At 46.3% G+C, this 20,336-nt stretch overlaps 1 protein-coding gene across 2 annotated transcripts in view; it reads left to right on the top strand.

Moving 5' to 3' along the window:
* GCC2 (GRIP and coiled-coil domain containing 2) overlaps positions 1-20,336 on the top strand; it is a 91,832-nt gene that overhangs the window by 58,441 nt on the left and 13,055 nt on the right. Inside the window, exons 13-18 of one of the 2 annotated variants that reach the window (XM_032972008.2) lie at positions 5,310-5,387; positions 7,426-7,563; positions 8,334-8,455; positions 12,550-12,726; positions 17,127-17,235; positions 19,435-19,549. In XM_032972008.2, coding sequence (XP_032827899.2) covers positions 5,310-5,387; positions 7,426-7,563; positions 8,334-8,455; positions 12,550-12,726; positions 17,127-17,235; positions 19,435-19,549 — 739 coding nt within the window. The remainder of the gene's footprint in view (positions 1-5,309; positions 5,388-7,425; positions 7,564-8,333; positions 8,456-12,549; positions 12,727-17,126; positions 17,236-19,434; positions 19,550-20,336) is intronic. The other variant, XM_076074280.1, reaches the window with a different exon arrangement.

Genomic DNA, 20,336 nt, shown 5'->3' with positions numbered 1-20,336 from the left:
AAAGGCTCTGACATGGCTGTCTTTGCCTTACAAAACAGAGCGGCAAAGTGTGCATGAGCTCAAACTTTTTTTCCAAGGAACATACATCAACAACAATGAGGCCATTTGCTGAATTATTGGCTTTCCCATCCATGACCGTTCCCCCACAGTCATCCATTTGGCACTTCACCTCCAAAATGGTCACCACATCTATGTCACCAAAGGAAATGCCCAACAACAGGCCCTGGCTCCACAAGATACCACCCTGATGGCTTTCTTTGTTTTGTGCCCAAGTGACCCATTTGCTGCCAACCTGCTCTACCATTAAGTTCCTTCCTACTATACATGGAATGCTAAAAAGAAATGGAAGCGACGTGCTGCTTATGGTGATTCGGGTGCCTTAAGACGAGTCTACACAGTTCATCCCAACAATCAGCACTGCTACTTTCTCCCAATGCTTGTCCATGTTGCCAAAGGGCACAAATATTTCCAAGACCTATAATCAGTGGAACGAGTTGTCTGTCAAACATACAGGGAAGCTTGCAATTATTGCGCATGATCACCATCTTCATAAAGCTATCACAGAAACTTCTGTTGGTCAGTCTCCTTTCCAACTGACATTGCTCTTCTGCATACATCTTCAACCCCATGGGACTCTGGCAAAACTACAAAGAGGGCATGATTGAGGACATCCTGCACGGAGCTCAATGACAAAATACAAACCTCGACGTCAAGTTTTCAAACAGGCCCTCATCCTCCTTCAGGACAAACTGCACTCCATTGCTGGAAAATCTCACGTCTATGGAACTACCAACACCCTACAGGGACAACCTGCATGCCCTTGCTCAAGAGATCCTATGTGAAATATGCTATTATGCTTTTCAGCGTCTTAAATTTATTTAGGAAATTTTACCAAAGCTGATGGATGCACAAACAGAAGCCTACACAAAAATCTTGGAAGACATTGAGACTACAAATCGAGTCTTTTTTTTCCTTGATGCACCTGCCAGTACTGGGAAAACCTTTGTTTTCAAACTGCTCCTCGCTAAGGCTCGCCAGAGAGAGAAAAATGCTCTAGCTGTGGCATCATCAGGGATTGCTGTGTAAGTCGATGTGTGTGTGTGAGTCCATGTGTGTCTGCGTTTAGATCCATGTGCGTGTGTAAGTCGATGTGTCTGTGTCTTTTTTGCCTGGGCAACGCCAGATGTCTGTGTGTGTATGTCGATGTGTGTGTGGAAGTCCAAGTGTGCATGTCAGTCCATGTGTGTGTGTCAGTCGCTGTGTGTGTGTTAGTCGATGTGTGTGTGTACGTTGTATGTGTGTGTGAGTCCATATTTGTGTGTGTGAGTCCCTATGTCTGTGTGGAAGTCGATGTGTGTGTGAGTCAATATGTGTGTGTAACTCCATGTGTGTGTATCTAAAGTCCATGTCTGTGTGTGTGAGTCTGTGTGTGTAGGCCAATGTGTGTGTGAGTCTATGTATGTGTGTGTGAGTCGATGTGTGTGTGTAAGTCCATGTGTGTGCGTGGCTCCATGTGTGTGTGTCTTAGTCGATATGTGTGTGTATAAGTCTATATATGTGCTTAGGTCGGTGTGTGTGTGAGAGTCTACGTATGTGTGTTAAGAGATGGGGCCTTACCATCAGCCCCACCAAAACTAAGCACCTGCCTGGGTATTTTGTACCATTGAACACTCCACCCCCACAACTCCCAATCTGTGATGGGGCAGTTGTGGAGAGAGTGGAGAGTTTCCCATACCTGGGCAGTGTGCTTATGACCGGCTCCAATTTAACAGCAGAGGTCTCACTCCGAATCAGTCGAGCGGCAATATCTTTTCATCGGTTGCGTAACGCTGTGTGGAAGCTACCTGGTCTGTCGCTCCGCACTAAGCTTCAGGTCTTCTCGGCCACGGTCATTCCCTCCCTTCTCTACGCTTGCGAAACGTGGACCCCCCTAATGGAACATCTTCGCCGGTTAGAAACATTTGGACTAGCTTGCCTACGATCCATCCTGGGTTTAACCAGGCTGGATTATGTGAGGAGCTCACAAATCCTTGAAAGATCTGGGCAAGGTCCCATCGGTGAGCTCCGCCGGCAGGCAAGGCTGCGTTGGCTGGGTCATGTAGCCCGCATGCCCAGCCACCGCATGCCAAAACAGCTTTTGTTCGGCCGGATAGAGGGGGCTAAACGGGTGCGGCACGGGCTAGAGAAGAGATGGAGTGATGTGGTACAGGAGGACGTGGAGCTGAGTGGACTTGCCGATGACTGGTACCAGTGGTGTCAAGATCGGCCTCTGTGGAGGAGGCTCGTGAAGGACGCAACTGGGCAGTTGGAGGTAGTCGCCCTCCAACAACAACGGAGGGCGGAGGAGCGACGCTTGCAACAACGAGCGGAGCGCCAGGTGGCTAAAGCACAGCAGGTTGGCACAGTAAGGGGCACAGGTGGTGCATCAGCCAGTCATCTCAGTCATCTTAGTCAGTCAACCCGTGGCACTTGGGTCTGCCCCGTGACCTCCTGCCCGCGGGCGTTCGACACTTCACGTGGCATCAAGGTGCACATGGCCTGGCGCAAGCGTCGTGGTGACGTCACCGCCACTTAGTGGCGAATGGCGGTTGTTGTTGTTGTATGTGTGTGTGAGTCGCTGTATGTGTGTGTTTATTTGCGTGTGTAACTCCATGTGTGTATCTAAAGTCGATGTCTGTGTGTGTGAGTCCATATGTGTGTGTAGGTCGATGTGTGCGTCTGTCTTTTCCGCCCGGGCAACGCCGGGTACTTACCGCAAATAAATAAATAAACAAAGAGAGCGCGAAAAACGCACTAATTCGCTAATTAAACTAATTAAAAGTTGACGGATGTGAAAAAGGAATAGCGCTTGCTCACGGCGGGGCTTACGGTGTGGTACCTGGCTATTTTTATTTAACGTAAACTTCACCGTTGGAGAGCCAAATCCTCGCAAGCACGCCAACACACACAAAGCCACAAACCGACAAACAGACAATTTTTGACTTTTATAAATTTAGGTAGATGGGTATTGTTTATAGAAATGTTTAAGTTCAATAGGCAATACTTACTTTGACTGGGGTCCTCCTCACGTGTGATTGCTGACGGGTTGGGTTGTCTGATTGTACGGCTACTCAGGAGGAGGTTTTGGTCAAGTACACCATTACCTGTTCCCATACACACAAAACACGCACACTGTCACACACGCATACACGCAGAGGCACACGCCTACACAAAGACAAACAGACATTGTTGGGGAAAGTGCTGTTCGCGAGTAGCACCCATGACGACTGGCATGACACATGATGGAGTGTGTGGCCAGCACCACGCCTTTGTCTCCTTATTAGAGATGTTTATATTGCACCAGGTACTCATTTGAGCCTGAGTCGACTACATACACAGCCAGTCACACATACTTGATCATCCAAACTCGCAAACACGTGTGTGCACAATCACGTACAAATACTCTTCTCCACACAGCCACACACTCTTTCTCAATCACACACAAAAACGCAAAGTTCCCCCTTATAGTCTTAACAGACTGTTGGGGCAAGTGCTGTTAGCAAGCATCTGTGAAGGCCAGCACACGAGGGGGTGTGTGGCCCCATGCCCGGCTTCCTTTGTCTCCCCAGTGCAAATTTTTAGACACCGCATCAGGTACTCATTTAGACTGAGTTGATCTATTGGAAGCCCAGGACCAGTTAAAAAAATCGTCACTTGTGTTGGCCATAAGTGGGAATCGAACTCAGGTTGCCAGGTCTGTAGTGCTGTGTGCTAACTACTGTGCCACTTCTCCCCACATACACATAAAGACAATCCCATGCAATGTAACAACGTTCGATTACATATACGTAGACTCACCTCGCACTCGCACACATAAATGCACGCAAAATCACACGTTGCACAAAGTGGCGGGGTCCGGTATCCATGAGCATTATTGCCCATAACTTGAGCATTATTTATAATGCTATGATAAACTTTTATAACCGCAGTACTTATCTCTGACATGGAGCGACATAGACGCACGCAGCTCACTCTCGAAGCCGTGTGCGGCTACTGCTGCCATGCCTGCTTCTTCCTTGCGTGATGCCTGCTGCTGCCATGAAGAGTTTTATTTATGGAGGTGGACACCCACAATAAACTTGCGTGTCTTCTCCTCGCCTGCAAAGTTCACTCTTTCTCAGCACCAAACTGCAATTAACCTTGCAACCAATTGGCTGTCATTTTGCAGCTGACTGTCTGCAGCCTTGCAACTGATTGGCTGGTGCAGTGGAAGCGATGATGTGATCCTGAGCGACCTATGCCACTCACGCAGCGTTGCTATGTCACTAGGAATGTGTGCAAGTAGTTGACGTTTTGACCGAGACCATTTTAGATCCTACGACAATCGCTACCTGTCAGATTTTACGCACATTTTCTGTACTCAGGCCCTTGGGTCACCAAAATGACAAAAAAATAACATGAAAAAAAAACAAGTACAACAATGAATAAAATATTATTTCAAGCAAAAACAATAAATTGGAATAAAAATCTGAGCGCTTGAATCAAAAATGAGAGGTGGCCAAATGGCAGCAGGCTTATAATGGCCAACTCGGGTTAAAATTTGACTAAACCAGGGTCTCATAACGGCCATGGGAGAGGCAATAATGCCTTATTTTCTTATATCACAACGTTCATTCATGCAAAGTGCAAATCAAACACTGCCGTAGAATTTGTAACGCGCACAGATTTCACATGGAGGCACAGTTGTCCACAGATAGGCGGGAAGCCAGCCAGAACTGGTACCAACAGTCTGCCAAGCTCTGCGGTCCTATATTGGGATGCATGTCAACTCTATTCATGAGTGGTGACATGGCACACAATGAGTTTATACCTCCCGAGATCTTTAAGGTCCATCGTGGCAAGAGGAGGCCATTGTGTGCCAGCTTTATGATCCAAAATTGTATGTATGTTGAACTTCTTTGGCACGGTACGTAGCCAACCACGCTAATCGGAGGTGCAAAATCTTTGCCCTCTATTTCAAAGACTTTGGCTGGACCCCCCTAAAATAAGAGTTACGTGAGATTCAGTTAAACTTTCCCAGGTTAACAGCGAGCATTGTAGAAAATATGGAAATAAAAACGTGTTTATACATGTGGGAAGAAACTGGTGCATGCGAAGAAAGTTCATACGTGCGATGAGCTGTCAACCACTGGGAAATTTGGGTTGGGTCCATCTCATACTTGGGGTTCATAATAGCCGTGCAATGTGAGCTCATCACTTTTCTTCATAGTAATGACAGGTTGTGGCCAAGTCGCTAACCCCGCATCGTTTCAATATCACTTTGTCACCAGGAAACCGAGCAGCAGGCCACTCTTGACACCTCACAGGCTCAGTTGGAGCAAGCCCAGCAACAGATGGAAGAACAAAAGGTATTGATCCTGTCATCCGTTCATTCGTTTCTTCATTTGCAACTTTATTCGGGTACTGATCATTGGTGTCATTGTGTAGAATTTAAGGTAACAAAATAAGCAGACAATATGTCTCCACATATCTGTCCCTTCACTTACAAAATGAAAGTATTAGTTTCTATTTTGTTGAGTGCCAAGAAGTCATCGCTGCATGTACTACTTCAGCTCGCCTGTGGCCGAGAGATGTATATTTATGTTTGTAATGTTGATTATATCCGTATATTAAACTTGATTTGAAGCATTCATGACTGCAGGAATTACTCTTTGGTCCTTTCGATAAAGTCACGTCGAAAGAAAATAAATTTAATAATAGAATATGACGTTTCGATTGCAACAACCAACCGTCATCGGGTAGAACTAAATTTGACAGAGAAACAAAACACAGGCACGGAGACACACAGACGGACACACAAGCAGAGAGAGACAACACAGAGACGCACAGAGAGACACACAACATAGACACACAGAGAGACACACAACATAGACACACAGAGACCCAATGCCTCTGTGTCGAGGCCTTGAATAGAGAGAGAGTGGGGGGTGGAACAGAGAGAGAGGTGGGTCTGCTGGAGCAGCTGCTGGAACAGAGAAATAAGCATGTCAATGAAAGACTCAACAAGACTGGTACATTTTAGAGAGAGTTGTGTGGAAATACACCCCGAAGCGACCGGGGTAGAGAAATAGCGAATGAATCTATGAGAGCCTGGTAAATTTTAGAGAGAGAAATAGGCCGTTTGAGAAAACAAATTTCGAAAAAAATGTAAATGTAATGCAATGCAACACAGAGCGTCGGCTAACACACAGTTAACGCATAACCTGGTTGATTACGATCTCCAAAGATTGCTAAATTTGAAGTTAAGTGTGAAATTTGACAGAGACACATAGAGAGAGAAAACAAACTTACATGCTCAGTCACACAGAGAGAGAGAGAGAAAACAAACTTGCATCCTCCCCGTCGAGGTGGTTCTAACTTTATTTGAAGCTTTCGTGACTGCAGGAATTACTATTTGGTTCTTACGGTAAAGTCACGTAGAAAGAAAATTAATTAAATAACAGAATACAATGTTTCCATTGCAACACAAGCAACCGTCATCAGGTAGAACTAAATTTGACAGAGACCAAACACGGGCACGGAGACAGACAGACACACAAGCAGAGAGAGACACACAATATAGACACAGAGACCCAATGCCTTTGTGTCCAGACCTTAAATAGAGAGAGGGGGGGTGCAGAGAGAGAGGTGGGTCTGCTGGAGCAGCTGCTAGAGCAGAGAAATAAGCATGTCAATGAAAGACCCAACAAGACTGGTACAATTTAGAGAGAGTTGTGAGGGAGAGAAAGAGTGAATGGACCTTTGAGAGCCTGGTAAATTTTAGAGTGAGAAATAGGCAGTTTGAGAAACATTTTTTTAGCAAAATCAGAGTAATTACATTATTATTTGTCACATTTCTAGCAAATAGAAATATAAGCAACAAGAACTGTGTCCCCTAAAGAAAAAATCATTCACACACATAAATCGGTGTTGTGCATTGAATTTCCTGTAACATAAGTCGACTCGGGCAGATTATTGTCAGACTGATCATTGTAACAATTGTGGCTCGATGTTAACTACCTTGCCCGGTATACAGGAAGTAGTTGGTTCCATCCCAACACCTGCTGTTTATTTGAAGTTTGCAGATTGTCCCTGTGGTCGCGTGGATTTTTCTCGGAGTCCTCCGGTTTTTCCCTCCACACTTGGAAATTTCTATATTTTGGCTGCTGTTAATTTCCACGTGATAAGCCACCTCTTTGAGCTATCATTTGCGGCCAGGTTGCTTCTGAAAAAGGGCTATATTGCTCAGTTGGCCTTAACTGCTCAAATAAAAATAACTACAATTTAATTACAATTAAGTTACATAAACATTAAATGGTTATTGGGTGACTTGTGCTCATACGCTAAAAGACATGGATGTCGAGTGCGATGACGTGACACACCGCGTGGACGTTGCCGATCCCCCAGCTCCTGCTGGCGGAGGTGAGCGGGGAGAAGCACCGCTGCCAGGAGCAGTCCCGCTTGGCCGCCCTGCAGCACCAGGCCGCCGTGACGGCGCTCACGCTCAGGGCCACCATGCTGGAGGAGGCATGCGCCTCCACCAAGGTCGGTGGCTACGAGCCCCGGGTCAGAGCTTCGGGCAAAGTTCGGAGCTCAAAGTTGGGGGGGAGAGGGAGCGAGGGGGGGGGGGCATTCATCCACGCTCTTGCCTTGCGGTTTGACGAGCCTTGACGAGCCATCGCAATGTGTAGACATGAGACATGAATCATTTATTTTTTTTGTCTGATTTGCGTTCTCGTTTGTACAGTCTGATTTGCTTTGTCTCGTTTGTACAGTCTTATTTGCATTGTCTTGTTTGTGCTATCTTATTTGCGTTGTCTCAATCATTGTGTATAATTTATTTGATGTATTGTTTTCCTGTAGTGTGTGTCTAGTTTGTGGTTTTTATCATGTTGCTGTGTTGTATTTCGTTTTTTTACAGTCCTGTTTCATCTCACTTGTATTATCTCATTAATATTGTGAAACGTAAACAGTTTTCTGTCTTACTACGTAGCTTGTATTGCTTGTATGGTTTGTGCACTGTCTTGCGTGTTCTCTCTGGTTTGCACAGGCGACTATGCTTGTGGCTATTGCTATTAACACTCCTCATGTCTCGATGTGTCTTTCTGTCTGTCCACCTCTGTCTTCTTGTCTCTCACTCCTCCCCATGCATCCCCCCCCCACGTATCTTCTTGTCTCTCTATATCAACCGTTGCCTTCCCGTGTCTTCCCGCACCTCCCCGCATCTCCCCGTGTTTCTCCGTGTCTTCCCATGTCTTCTGCACCTCCCCGTGTTTCTCCGTGTTTCCCCTGCACCTCCCCGCTGCATCTCCCAGGCGGAGTTGAAGTCGGTGCGTGCCGAGTTTGATGCCTACAAGGTGCGCGTGCACAGTGTCTTCAAACAGCAGAAGTCTCGCTCGCCCGCCGTAGCCCCAACCGACCTGGCTCAGAAAGAGATGTGAGGCATTCCCTGGTCGAGGTTTGGTTTTTTGAATGGAGCGCACCCTCCTTTTACACCCTGACATCCCAAAGATGCTCCGATAAGGACGGTTGGCTGCGCGCCGTGCGAAAGAAGTCCAACATGCTTACGTACATACAAGTGCTAAGAGACTTGCATCACATGATAGCGCAGGTATTTTTGTGGTTTTGAAGGGCACCTCCAAGTGGCAGCTGTCCCTATGCAGGGTAAGGTGACTCAGCACCTGACCTACAAGCAATTGATAGCCTGCCACTAGGGGGCGACGATTGCGATGTGTAATCCGTAATTGAGTAGTTTGGTTTAACTTTAGGGCACGAGTTCAGTTGCACTGTCCTGAGAGTATAAACCCTGTCACCTACTGGGAAATGAAGAGTACTGCGAGAATGTGTAGTGAGGCAGAAAAGCTTATTTTTGTATCAGTGACAGATTGGACACCGAAGGTGATGGCAGTTTTTAGTGTAGTATTTACTGAACACCAAAGCAAAATACAGAAAAACTAAACCAAACGTTATTTTACCAGGTAAGGCCCACTGAGCTACATAGCTCTTTCTCAGAAGCAACCTGGCCACAAATGAAAGCTCACTCGAAGTGGCTTATCAAGTGGACATTTATAGCAGCCAAATACTCTAAATGCATGTTTTTAAATTTGTAAAGAAAATCTGGAGCCGGAGAACAATCCCCATGACCACGGGGAGAGAGACATGCAAACTCCAAATATACAGGCGTCAGGGTCAGTATCAAACCCACGACCTCCTGTATATACCAGGCGAGGTAGTTAACATCTCCCTACTTCTCTCAACAAGTCCTGTCAGGTGTAAATGTGTATGTGACGCTGACAACACGGGAGTGGTGTTACTTGTACCCCCCCCGTAGGCAACACCCCGGCCCTCTCTTGATCTCGTGTTCGAGACCCACGCAATCACAAACAATGCCACGGTTGTTGCGGCGGCGTCACCAGTCAGCCTGTTCCACCTCGTTACAGACCGTATGGGGATCGTTGTCACCACCGCAGAACAGGCTGGTGAAAATGAATATCAACACTGTCACTAAATACATCCCTTCTCTCAATGTGAATATTCACATTGATTCCGGCTATTAACACTGAGTTAAATAATCATACTCTTTGGTTCTATTCGGTAAAATCACGTAGGTAAAAAAGAAATTAAAAATGAAAGAAAAGAAACAATTAAAACACGACGTTTCGGAGGCAACGCAAGCTTCCTTCATCAGGTGGGACCAGTCACAGCCAAAATCACTGCACCAAGTGGCGAGGCTCTGGGAACCCAGCGCTTAAATACAGGTCAAGGTAGGGGGGGGGGTGGGAGGGGCCATGTGGGGGGACTTCAGTGGGGTGCGGAGGGATGGGTCGCTGTGTGTGTAGGGATGAGTTAATCCGTCTTTTGTTGTGTGTAGGGTGAGGGAGATGGGTCACTGTGTGTGTGCAATATAAACGGAGTTAATCCTTCTTTTGTTGCATAGAAGGAGCGGGAGATGGGTCACTGTGTGCAATATAAATGGACAGAATATCGGCCAGGATGTGCTGTAAGGGGGTAGTACATAGCAGGCGTTACTAAAAAGATTTCCAAAATTCTAAACAAACACAAGATCCAAGTCCGGTTCAATACACTACACAAAATTCGTGATCTGATCCCATCCGTAAAGGATGTCATCCCTGACTTACAGTACCCCGGTGTTTACAAATTGAGCTGTACCTGTGGTGATTGTTATATCGGGGAGACAAAACGACATATCTCTGACCGAATTCGCGAACGTAAATCAGATTTGAAACACGGCAGAACGAATTCATCTGCTGTGGCTGATCACTGTTACAACGCTATGGGTGATCATGAGATTGTCTTTTCCGATACCAAGGTTCTTTGTAAACCTACTGGTTATCACCAAAGATTTGTCCACGAAGCAATTCAGATCTACAAACACAGACACAATTTCAACCGAGAAGATGGTTTCAAATTAAGCAACCACTGGAAAAACGTTTTGAATCATACCAAACACTAACTAATTTCTAACAGCAATTTCAAGCAGTGGTATACCAAACATATTATTTCCGAACTTTTCTATTTTCCTTTTTCTACTACCCCCTTACAGCACATCCTGGCCGACATTCTGTCCGGTTATATTGCACACACACACACAGTGACCCATCTCCCGCGCCCTCCACACAACAAAAGACGGATTAACTCATCCCTGCACACACACAGCGACCCATCCCTCCGCACCCCACTGAAGTCCCCCCACGTGGCCCCTCCCACACCCCCCCCCCCTACCTTGACCTGTATTTAAGCGCTGGGTTCCCAGAGCCTCGCCACTTGGTGCAGTGATTTTGGCTGTGACTAGTCCCACCTGATGAAGGAAGCTTGCGTTGCCTCCGAAACGTCGTGTTTTAATTGTTTCTTTTCTTTTTAATTTTTTTACCTACATGACTTTACCGAATAGAACCAAAGAGTATGAATTCTTGCAGTCACGAAAGCTTCAAATCTAGAATGAAATAATCATGTCCATTTCCAATAGAAAAATAACTTTAGATCTTTGTTTATAAGCATCTATATTATCTTATTACAGTATAAAGTGACAACAGAATCACTCTTTCTTGCCTGTTCAAATTTGAGTTCTCAGCCTCACTGATGTCTCCTCCTCTGGCAATGTTGTCTCTTACTATCTGAACCGCCGTTTGTATAGGTGAGTTCATTACATAAACTATGTCTGGACATTGTAGACATCAAAGCAATTGTAGTATTTGCGAGGAATATTTTCCGTAGATGCTCGTAAATTGCTAATTTTGCGGATAATGATATTAGCCTACGAATATGGTATGCGTGGTATCTGCAGATGCTTCTTAAGCATCGAAAAGTTCTCTCTCTGCCTCACCTCTTTTTGTCATCACTTTATCTCATTGCTTTATCTCAATCACTTCGCTTCACATTCTCTCTCATCACTTTATCTCATCACTTTCTTTTTCTCGATGCAGTAGTCGTGTAGAGTTCCGGATTTGATTAGGGGATAGACAAAATCGCAGATAACAAGTTTGTGAATAACGAGGAATATCGTATCACACTTTTAACAATCGGTAGAAACCAGTCGAAACCAGTTTGCGAACATTAAAGCTACTGATATCACACAACCAAGCATGAACTTGTATTGACCTCATGGTACAGTGAGTGTTAGATCACCATCTTGTTACAAACCGAACAAGTCTCACGAAAACATGCCGCCAACTCAATTGTACATCATCAGCCAGAAAGATAAAAGAAAACACAGTTTATAGTGACCGGCGGTCTGCACCCTGTAGTTAAATAGCTTGAGACGGGCTGTGCTGGTAGCCACCCACGTGGCCTGAATCCAGAACTGTGGAGGCACTGAGGGTTGGTGGATCACACGCAAAGATGTTTGTTAAACTCCCTTTCCGTGGGCGTCGAGGAGGAGCATCCATAACCCTGGCTCGCCAGGAGAAGACAGTACAGCAAGATAGCTCAACGAAGTGGCTTATCATGTGGACCTGGTTGCAAAAAATACCCTTGAAACTACCTGTGTTGTGTGAGTGGTGTGTGTTGCCTGTGTTTGGGAAGTGTGTTGCGTGTGTTCTTCGTGTGTGAGGAGCGATAGTGTTGTACTTGGCGCAATGCACTACAAATCTGGTGACCCGAATTTTATTCCTGCTCACGGCCAACATCAGTGAAAAATATCTTAAACAGTCCCGACACCTCCGCAAGATCGACACAGCATTAAATGTTGTGCGGTGTGTTAACAGCATGGGAGACAAAGACGGTCGGGCGTCATTCTGGCCAAAACATTGCCTTGTGTGCCTTTCCGGCTTCATAGGTGCTCGTGAACAGCACTTGCCCCAACAGTATCTTAAACAGTCCCGACACCTCCGCAAGATCGACACAGCATTAAATGTTGTGCGGTGTGTTAACAGCAGGGGAGACAAAGACGGTCGGGCGTCATTCTGGCCAAAACATTGCCTTGTGTGCCTTTCTGGCTTCATAGGTGCTCGTGAACAGCACTTGCCCCAACAGTCTTTTGAAGTCTATGCGGGGGATGTTTGTCTTTGTTAGCGAGCGCCTGGCGGGGCTGGTGGATCAGCTGACGCTGCAGCTGCAGGAGACGCGCGTGGCGCTGGATGTGAGCCGAGGGGACGCTGAGGAGCTGGTGGCACAGGTGGAGGTCCTGACGGGGAGGCACGCACTCGCCCAGAGGGAGCACGCGGAAACACAGGCCAGGCTGCAGCACGAGTGGGTCTCTCACACAAACACACACGCACACGCGAATGGGTCTCTCTCTCTCACACACCCACATGAGTGGGTCTCTCTCACATAACAGCAACTGCTGTTCACCACAAAGTGGCAGTCAAATCACCACAACGCCTATGATAGGCTAGGTATACGTGGAGTGTCGGAAGGCTCACTGGCAGGAAGTCACGGAACAGACCCAGGTGTCATGGGTTGGCCGACTGAGATAACTGGCAGATACACCACCTGTACTTTCCGCTGTGTCAACTTTCTCTGTTTAGCCGCCTGTGCTCGGCTCGTTGTGAGCGTCACCTCCTTACCGAAAGAACTAAAGAAGACCTCCTTCACCGTCCGTTGTTGTTGGAGGGCGTCTGCCTCCAACTCCCCAGTAGCGTCCTTCACGAGCCTCCTCCACAGAGGCCAATCTTGACACCACTGGTACCAGTCATTGGCAGGTCCACTCAGCTCCACGTCCTCCTGTACCACATAATCCCAGAATATCAAATCCTTCAGTGACGAAAGCTGTAAGTGAAGATAAAGAATTTATTAATAGGAAGATTATGTTTTCAAAAATAGGCGTATTTGAACGTGAGTTGACACAATAATAAAGATGAAAGTAATGGCCAAGTTATAAGCAAAAAATATTAGGTGTACGATTTGTATGGTGTGTATGGCATTGTGACAAATGCTAAATGTATTAAATGTTTGTAGCTACGTGATGTAACAGAAAGAGGCAAAGAATATGAAATCCTGCAGTCACGAAAGCTATAAGTGAAGACAAATAATGTAATAATAGGAAGGTGATATTTTAAAAAATAGGTGTATTAGAACGTGAGTTCACACAAGAATAAAGATGATATTTGAATGTGAGTTCACACAATAATGAAGATGAAAGTAATGGCCAAGTAATAAACCAAAAATAACTGGGAGATTGCGCACTGCACAGACAATAGTGGCACTATGGTAACCCCATTGCCTTCTGGCAACAAAGCCATTGGAAGTTGCAACAAAGCTCATGGTCGCGACTGTATAGTGCTCAGCCAATAGCAGCGGCCTAAGGGACTCGGCAATTATGATTCCGCGTCTGGTAGACGCTTGTTAAGGCCCTTCCCATTGTGCAATCCATAGCCTCAGCTGAAACTTTCGCACCCCCCTATAGCCACTGAAAGTTTTACGGTAAACAAAGTGTGCCCACTTCTAACATTGTCGTTTCAATGTACAAACAATTCGAATCATTTAAAACGTAATAACATGTGCAATTTTAGTGTGAGTGGTTTATTGAGCAGTGCTTTAGTCAAAGGTAAGTGTTGCATAGTGAATATTTTTGGGATATCCCGTACCTCCATATACCCCGCAGGGTCTTGTTTTGTTTGTAAAAAGTGGTATACCCCGCGGGTTATATGCAGGAAAATACGGCAATTTTTTGGCTTATAACTTGGCCTTGCTTTCATTTTATTGTCAACTCACCTTAAAATATCTTTATTATTGTGTGAACTCACATTCAAATACACCAATTTTTGAAAATATCACCTTCCTATTATTACATTACTTATCTTCACTTGCAGCTTCTGTGACTGCAGGATTTCATATTCTTTGCCACCCGGGTAAAACTACATGGCCGGGAGTCGGAGCCATTGCCTGTACACCTTCGGGTGCGACAGGGATGTCCTCTGGCTCCCACATTATTTTGCATTTTTTTTTACCACGTACTTCGTGAAGCCTTTAATAGCTGTACTGGAGGAATTCCCATCTGCTACAGATACAATGGGAGGCTGATCGATGCCCAGTGCGATCAAGGTATGGCTCCTTATTGCTCAACCATGTTATGTGTGCCCATGATCTGGTAATTGCTGCTCACTCAGAGGACGAGTTGGAAGCGCTGCTGCTGAACCTGGAGCTTGCCACTAAGAGGTGGGGCCTTGCCATCAGCCCCACCACAACTAAGCACCTGCCTGGATATTTTGTACCATCGGACACTCCACCCTCACAACTCCCAATTGGTGATGGGCTGCTTGTGGAGAGAGTAGAGAGTTTGCCATACCTGGGCATTGTGCTCATGACCGGCTCCAGTTTAACAGCAGAGGTCTCACTCCGAATCAGTCCAGCGGCATTGTCTTTTCATCGGTTGCGTAACGCTGTGTGGAAGCTACCTGGTCTGTCGCTCCGCACGAAGCTTCAGGTCTTCTCGGCCACAGTCATTCCCTCCCTTCTCTACACATGCGAAACGTGGACCCCCCTAATGGAACATCTTCACCGGTTACAAACATTTAGGCTGGCCTGCCTACGATCCATCCTGGGTCTAACCAGGCTGGATTGTGTGAGGAGCGTACAAATCCTTTAAAGATGTGGAACAAAGTCCCATCGGTGTGCTCCTCCGGCAGACAAGGCTGCGTTAGCTGGCCCATGTAGCCCGCATGCCCAGCCACCGCATGCCTAAACAGCTTTTGTTCGGCCGGACCGTGGGGGCTAAATGGGTGCAGCACGTGCTAGAGAAGAGATGGCATGATGTGCTACAGGAGGATGTGGAGCTGAGTGGACTTGCCAATGACTGGTACCTATGTTCTCAAGATCGGCCTCTGTGGAGGAGGCTCGTGAAGGACGCTACTAGCCAGTTGGAGGCAGTCGTCCTCCAACAACAACGGGGGTCGGAGGAGCTACACTCACAACAATGAGCGGAGCGCCGGGTGGCTAAAACACAGCAAGTTGGCACAATAGAGGGCACAGGTGGTGCATCAGCCAGTCGTCTCAGTCAGTCGACTTGTGGCATCTGGGTCTGCCCCGTCACCTCCTGCCAGCGAGCGTTGGACACATCACGTGGCTTTAAGGTGCACATAGCCTGCTACAAGCCTCGTGGTGACGTCACCGCCACTTAGTGCCGAATGGCGGTTGTTGTATGGTATTGTGATATTTTTTACACTTTTCATTATTTTTCTATCTACGTGACTTTACCGAAAGACACAATCAATGTACATTAATAATGTTTGTGTGCAGACAACTATTTTTTGTATTCCTTGCTTCTTTCGCTCAACTCTTGTACACAGAAACCTGGTATTTTTATAATCACCTTCAAAATATTCACATTTTCGTTTGTGTGCTCACAACTATTATTTGATTTAGATTTAAAGCTTTCGTGACTGCAGGGATTCATATTCCTGGTTCTTTCGGTAAAGTCACATAGAAGGGAAATAAAAAAAAAACACTCACACTATTTTATTATTTCCCTTCTACGTGACTTTACCGAAATAACCAAGAATATTATTTGATTATTAACTTGCTCTGCATCCCTTTTTTCTGTGTCAAATCACCTTGATAGAAATGTATTTTTTCAATAATCACCTTGCTAATATTACAATCTTAATATTTGTGTGCGGACAAATTATATTTCTGTTCCTTGCTTCTTCCACTAAACTCATGTACATAGAAAGTGTGTGTAAGTCGATGTGTGTGTCTGTCTTTTTCGCCCAGGCAACGCCGGGTACTTACCGCTACTATTAAATAAAACATACATTATACTGTAGATTTGGAAGTTTAATTTACCTTGGAAGATGGTGTGATGATGATGGTCAGCAAATACACCATCACCACGAGCAAATTTATCCAACAATTCTGCCTTTTGAGTTAAATTCATCACTTCTGCATTTTACTGTTGCTCACATTTCCTCCACTCACCTGACGCTTAGACCCAGTGAATTAAGTAAAACAAAACCACCGCTCCTACACAGCGCAAGTTCCCCCTCCCGACAATGCGGTGTACAAATATAAAATGGCAAATAATCGAATTTCTTTTAAGAAAAATCCACAAAGAAAGAGGTTTTACTATATTTTATGTCATAAAATACCCTGATTCAGAGTGAGACCTCTGCTGTCAAACCGGTCATAAGCACACTGCCCAGGTATGAAAACCTCTCCACAACTGCCCCATAACACAAAACATCCAGGCAGGTGCTTTGTTTTTGTAAGGCTGATGGTAATGTCCCATCTCTTTGTAGCACACTTCAGGTCAACAGTAGGGAGCCATCCCCTGACTGCACTGGGCCATTAATCAGCCTTCCATTGTATCTGTACCAGATATAACAATAATAACAATAACCACCGTTCACCACTAATTGGCGGTGTTGTCACCATGGCGCTTGTGCCATGCTGGGTGCGCTTTGAGACCACGTGAAGTGTCGAAGGCTCGCTGGCAGGAGGTCAAAATTAGGTTGACCCAGCTTTAAATGAGTACCTGGTGCGATGTGTAAACATCAGCAATGGGGAGATGGCAGCTGGGCGTGGTGCTGACCACGTCACACACACAGTGCGCCATGCCGCCCTTCATCGGTGCCCACGTACAGAACTTGCCCCAACTGTTTCCTAAGGCTACCCGGGGGGGGGGGAATCTTTGTATTTGTTGTTCTGTGCAGGTTGACTGCGGTGCGGGCTGAGTGCGCGTGTCTGCGTGCAGAGCTGACGAGCTCCATCACGACGCTCAGAGCTCAGAGTGAGTCCGAGAAAGGAGCATTGAAAGAACAGGTAAGGCATCCTGTGTAAATCTGTGGGTGCCATGTAATTCTGTGGGTCCCCTGTAAGTCTGTGGGTGCCATGCAATTCTGAATTCTGTGGAACCCGTGTAATTCTGTGGGGACCCGTGTAAGTCTGTGGGGACCCGTGTAAGTCTATGGGTCCAGTGTGAGTCTCAGATTTTAGACTCTTCATTGTTATTACACCTAGTGCCACTAATTCTATCACATATTGCAATGTTTTTTCCATTTCCCTGGTCCCATTGCCAATGGCACAGCCAATGCTTCCTTCCAGGACCTTGGTATAGTTTAATCACCACCACCATCGCCTCGCTTCATGCCTTGATGAATTAGTTTTGTTCAAATAATTTTGTTTGCTTTACCGGTAACTGCATGACATGCCGGCATACATATATTTGGTTTCCGCTTTGTTGCACAGATAGAAATATCTATAGCAATAAACAGAACGATTCACCTTTTTAACTAACCGAGGGAGCTGCCACCATGGTGTAACGATCCACTGTCTGGACTAAACATACAATCCGAGGCTTCTGCTTCACAGTGGACATTAAAGTTCCTGTGACGTAATTTTAAATGAATAGGCCGTTGTGTGCTGGCGTCATGGTTCATATTGACCAACTTAGAAAGGTTACCGCTCAAATGGGATGATACGCAGCAGCCTTCATCGCTCCCAACTAGCAAGGATAACACCCGCTCGTAGTCCAGGTGCTGAGTCACCTTGTGCCGCACATTGACAGCTGCCACTGGGGGGGGGGTGCCATTCTAATTAATACGTAGTAGTCGGAAGCTTTCACGACCAATATCTATAATTGAGGTGTTTTGGGTTCGATCACGGAAATATAATGTTGTTAAACCCGCCAATACCTGATACCGCCAATTAGTAAGGTTTGTCATGTAAGCAGAAATAACATTTCTTTACTCGTTCATCACACTGGTGTGTTGGAAAATAAACCCACAACATTGTAAATGTAAATGTTGTGGGTTTACGACGTTAGCTAGCATCATCTGGTGACAGCCAGAGTTGTGGCTGTCACCAGATGTGTGAAATATATAAAAAAATATTTATTTAGACTGGAGGAATCCGATGAGCTATAACGCTCTTTTTTCACAGATGTCAACTAGGCGCAGGTCAGCAAGTTATATAATGACAAAGGGTATAGATAGTTGATTATTATTGTTATTAATATTCGTATAAGGGCCACAGGGAAAGTGGTAATGGCTGCAGCTGTTAAACGACAACTGTGTCAGGTGGTGGCAGGTTTAACGACACTCATATTTACGCAAGTAACATTGGTCGCGGAAGCCTACTGCGTGTTAAACGAGCCGGTAGCCGTTTTCCAAGTCAATTACCGTCTCTTCTTACTCGGGAACCCGGTAACCGTTTTCCAGTGGAATGTTGTGTAACGAACATACACACAACAATTGGCACGCATGGACGGACGCACAAATGGCACGAAGGCCTAAATCACCGCTTGGTTCGTCTCTCACCTTCGTTTCAGCAGTTAAACGGTAACAGGCGTAGCCCCTACAGTTGCTCGCTCGCGCCACTGCTGGTAGAAGGGGCGGACAGAAGCGGTGGGCGTGGAGATTTAAGAAACTTGGCTCATTGTTTCAGCTGCCGAGCCGGGAGATGGAAAGCAACCGGTGACCTGTAGATTGTATGACGAGTGTGCTGACCATTACACACCCACTGTTGCTGCTTCACGCTCTTCTCAGAGGGGATTAACATCTCGCCACCGTGGCACCCTGGTCTCCAAAAAAGGCAAAGATCCTCCCCTATAGCATTAACAGACTGTTGGGGCAAGTGCTGTTAGCGAGTATGAAGGCCGGCAAAGCACACGGGGAGGGGTGGATGGGTGGCCGGCACTATGCCCTTGCGCCTTTGTCTCACCTGTGGAGATGCGTAAAGGCGGTCACCACGTCGCGTGCTTTCCAATGCGCTTCTGCGGCCACCTGGAACGCTCTTCCTTCTGATATTAAGAAGCCATTGGAACTGCTTTTGGTGTTTAGTTTCTGTTCCTTCCCCGCACCTTCAATGAGCGCGGTTGGCTACGTGCGGTCTGTGAAAGAAGTCCAAAGAGGCTAAAGAGCCTAAATGCATTGCATCCGGTGCTGCTGACGTTTCTGCGTGTGTGGCAAAATCTTAAACGGTTCAACGTCCGGTGACCCCCCCCCCCCCATGCGGGCGCAGGTGAAGCGAGCGGAGGCGGAACGGGACGAGAGTCGCCGCGCCGCTCACGACATGCACGGCCGAGTGAGCCGTCTTGAGGCACAGGCGCTCGGAGCCAGCAGCCCGGCGGTAACGGGTGAAGCCACGCACGCACGTGCACACACGCACGCGCACACACGCGAGCACGCACACATACACAACCCTAAACCAAACATGAGTGGAGGAGCTGCTCCAGTGAGGGGTGGCTGGCTATCGTACAAAGATGGTCACCGCATCACGCAGCGCTTTTAGATGCGCTTCTGCAGGAGTCTGAAACGCTCTTCCTTCTGATATTGGAAGCCACTTTAAGATTTGCCAGTTCTAAACTAATTTGTTTAGAACTGGCTTTTTGTGTTCAGTTTATTGTCCTTCCCCGTACCTACAGTGAGCACGCTTGATTTTGTACGGTGCAAAAGAAGTTTAACATACATTCATTGAACAAACACCTGCTTCGCACATCTGTGCCTCCACATAAATAAAAATACATTCGATTTTACACATCCCATTAGCCGCACACTCGGCCTCTTCGAAGTGCGTTATCGGATTCTCAGCAGTACAGGGACTCCTACTTACGAACGAGTTAGGTTCCAGAGGTCTGTTCCTTTGTCGATTTGTTCGCAAGTCCAACTTTATTGCTGTCGATTCCAAACATGTTTTCAGTTTCATTTATTTGGTATAGCCCTGTGAGCCATTCGGCTCTTGAATCGGGTGCAACCGCAACAAACAAAAAATAAAAACATGAACAAGAAAACATCTTAAAGTGACTATGTGACTATGTACAAACAGAAAATCCAAGAAAAGACAGCAAAATATTGCAGAAAAAGCACCGTACACCAACGCTGTGTGCAAAAATCCCAGTGGGATGCAAGTCAAACAACAACAAC

The sequence above is a fragment of the Petromyzon marinus genome, chromosome 47 (genome assembly GCF_048934315.1).
Source record: "Petromyzon marinus isolate PM22_M1 ecotype Great Lakes invasive population chromosome 47, UKy_Petmar_22M1.pri1.0, whole genome shotgun sequence".
NCBI classification, from domain to species: Eukaryota; Metazoa; Chordata; class Hyperoartia; order Petromyzontiformes; family Petromyzontidae; genus Petromyzon; species Petromyzon marinus.
Note: the sequence above shows the minus strand (reverse complement) of the source record. Positions and strands in the feature narration are given on the sequence as shown.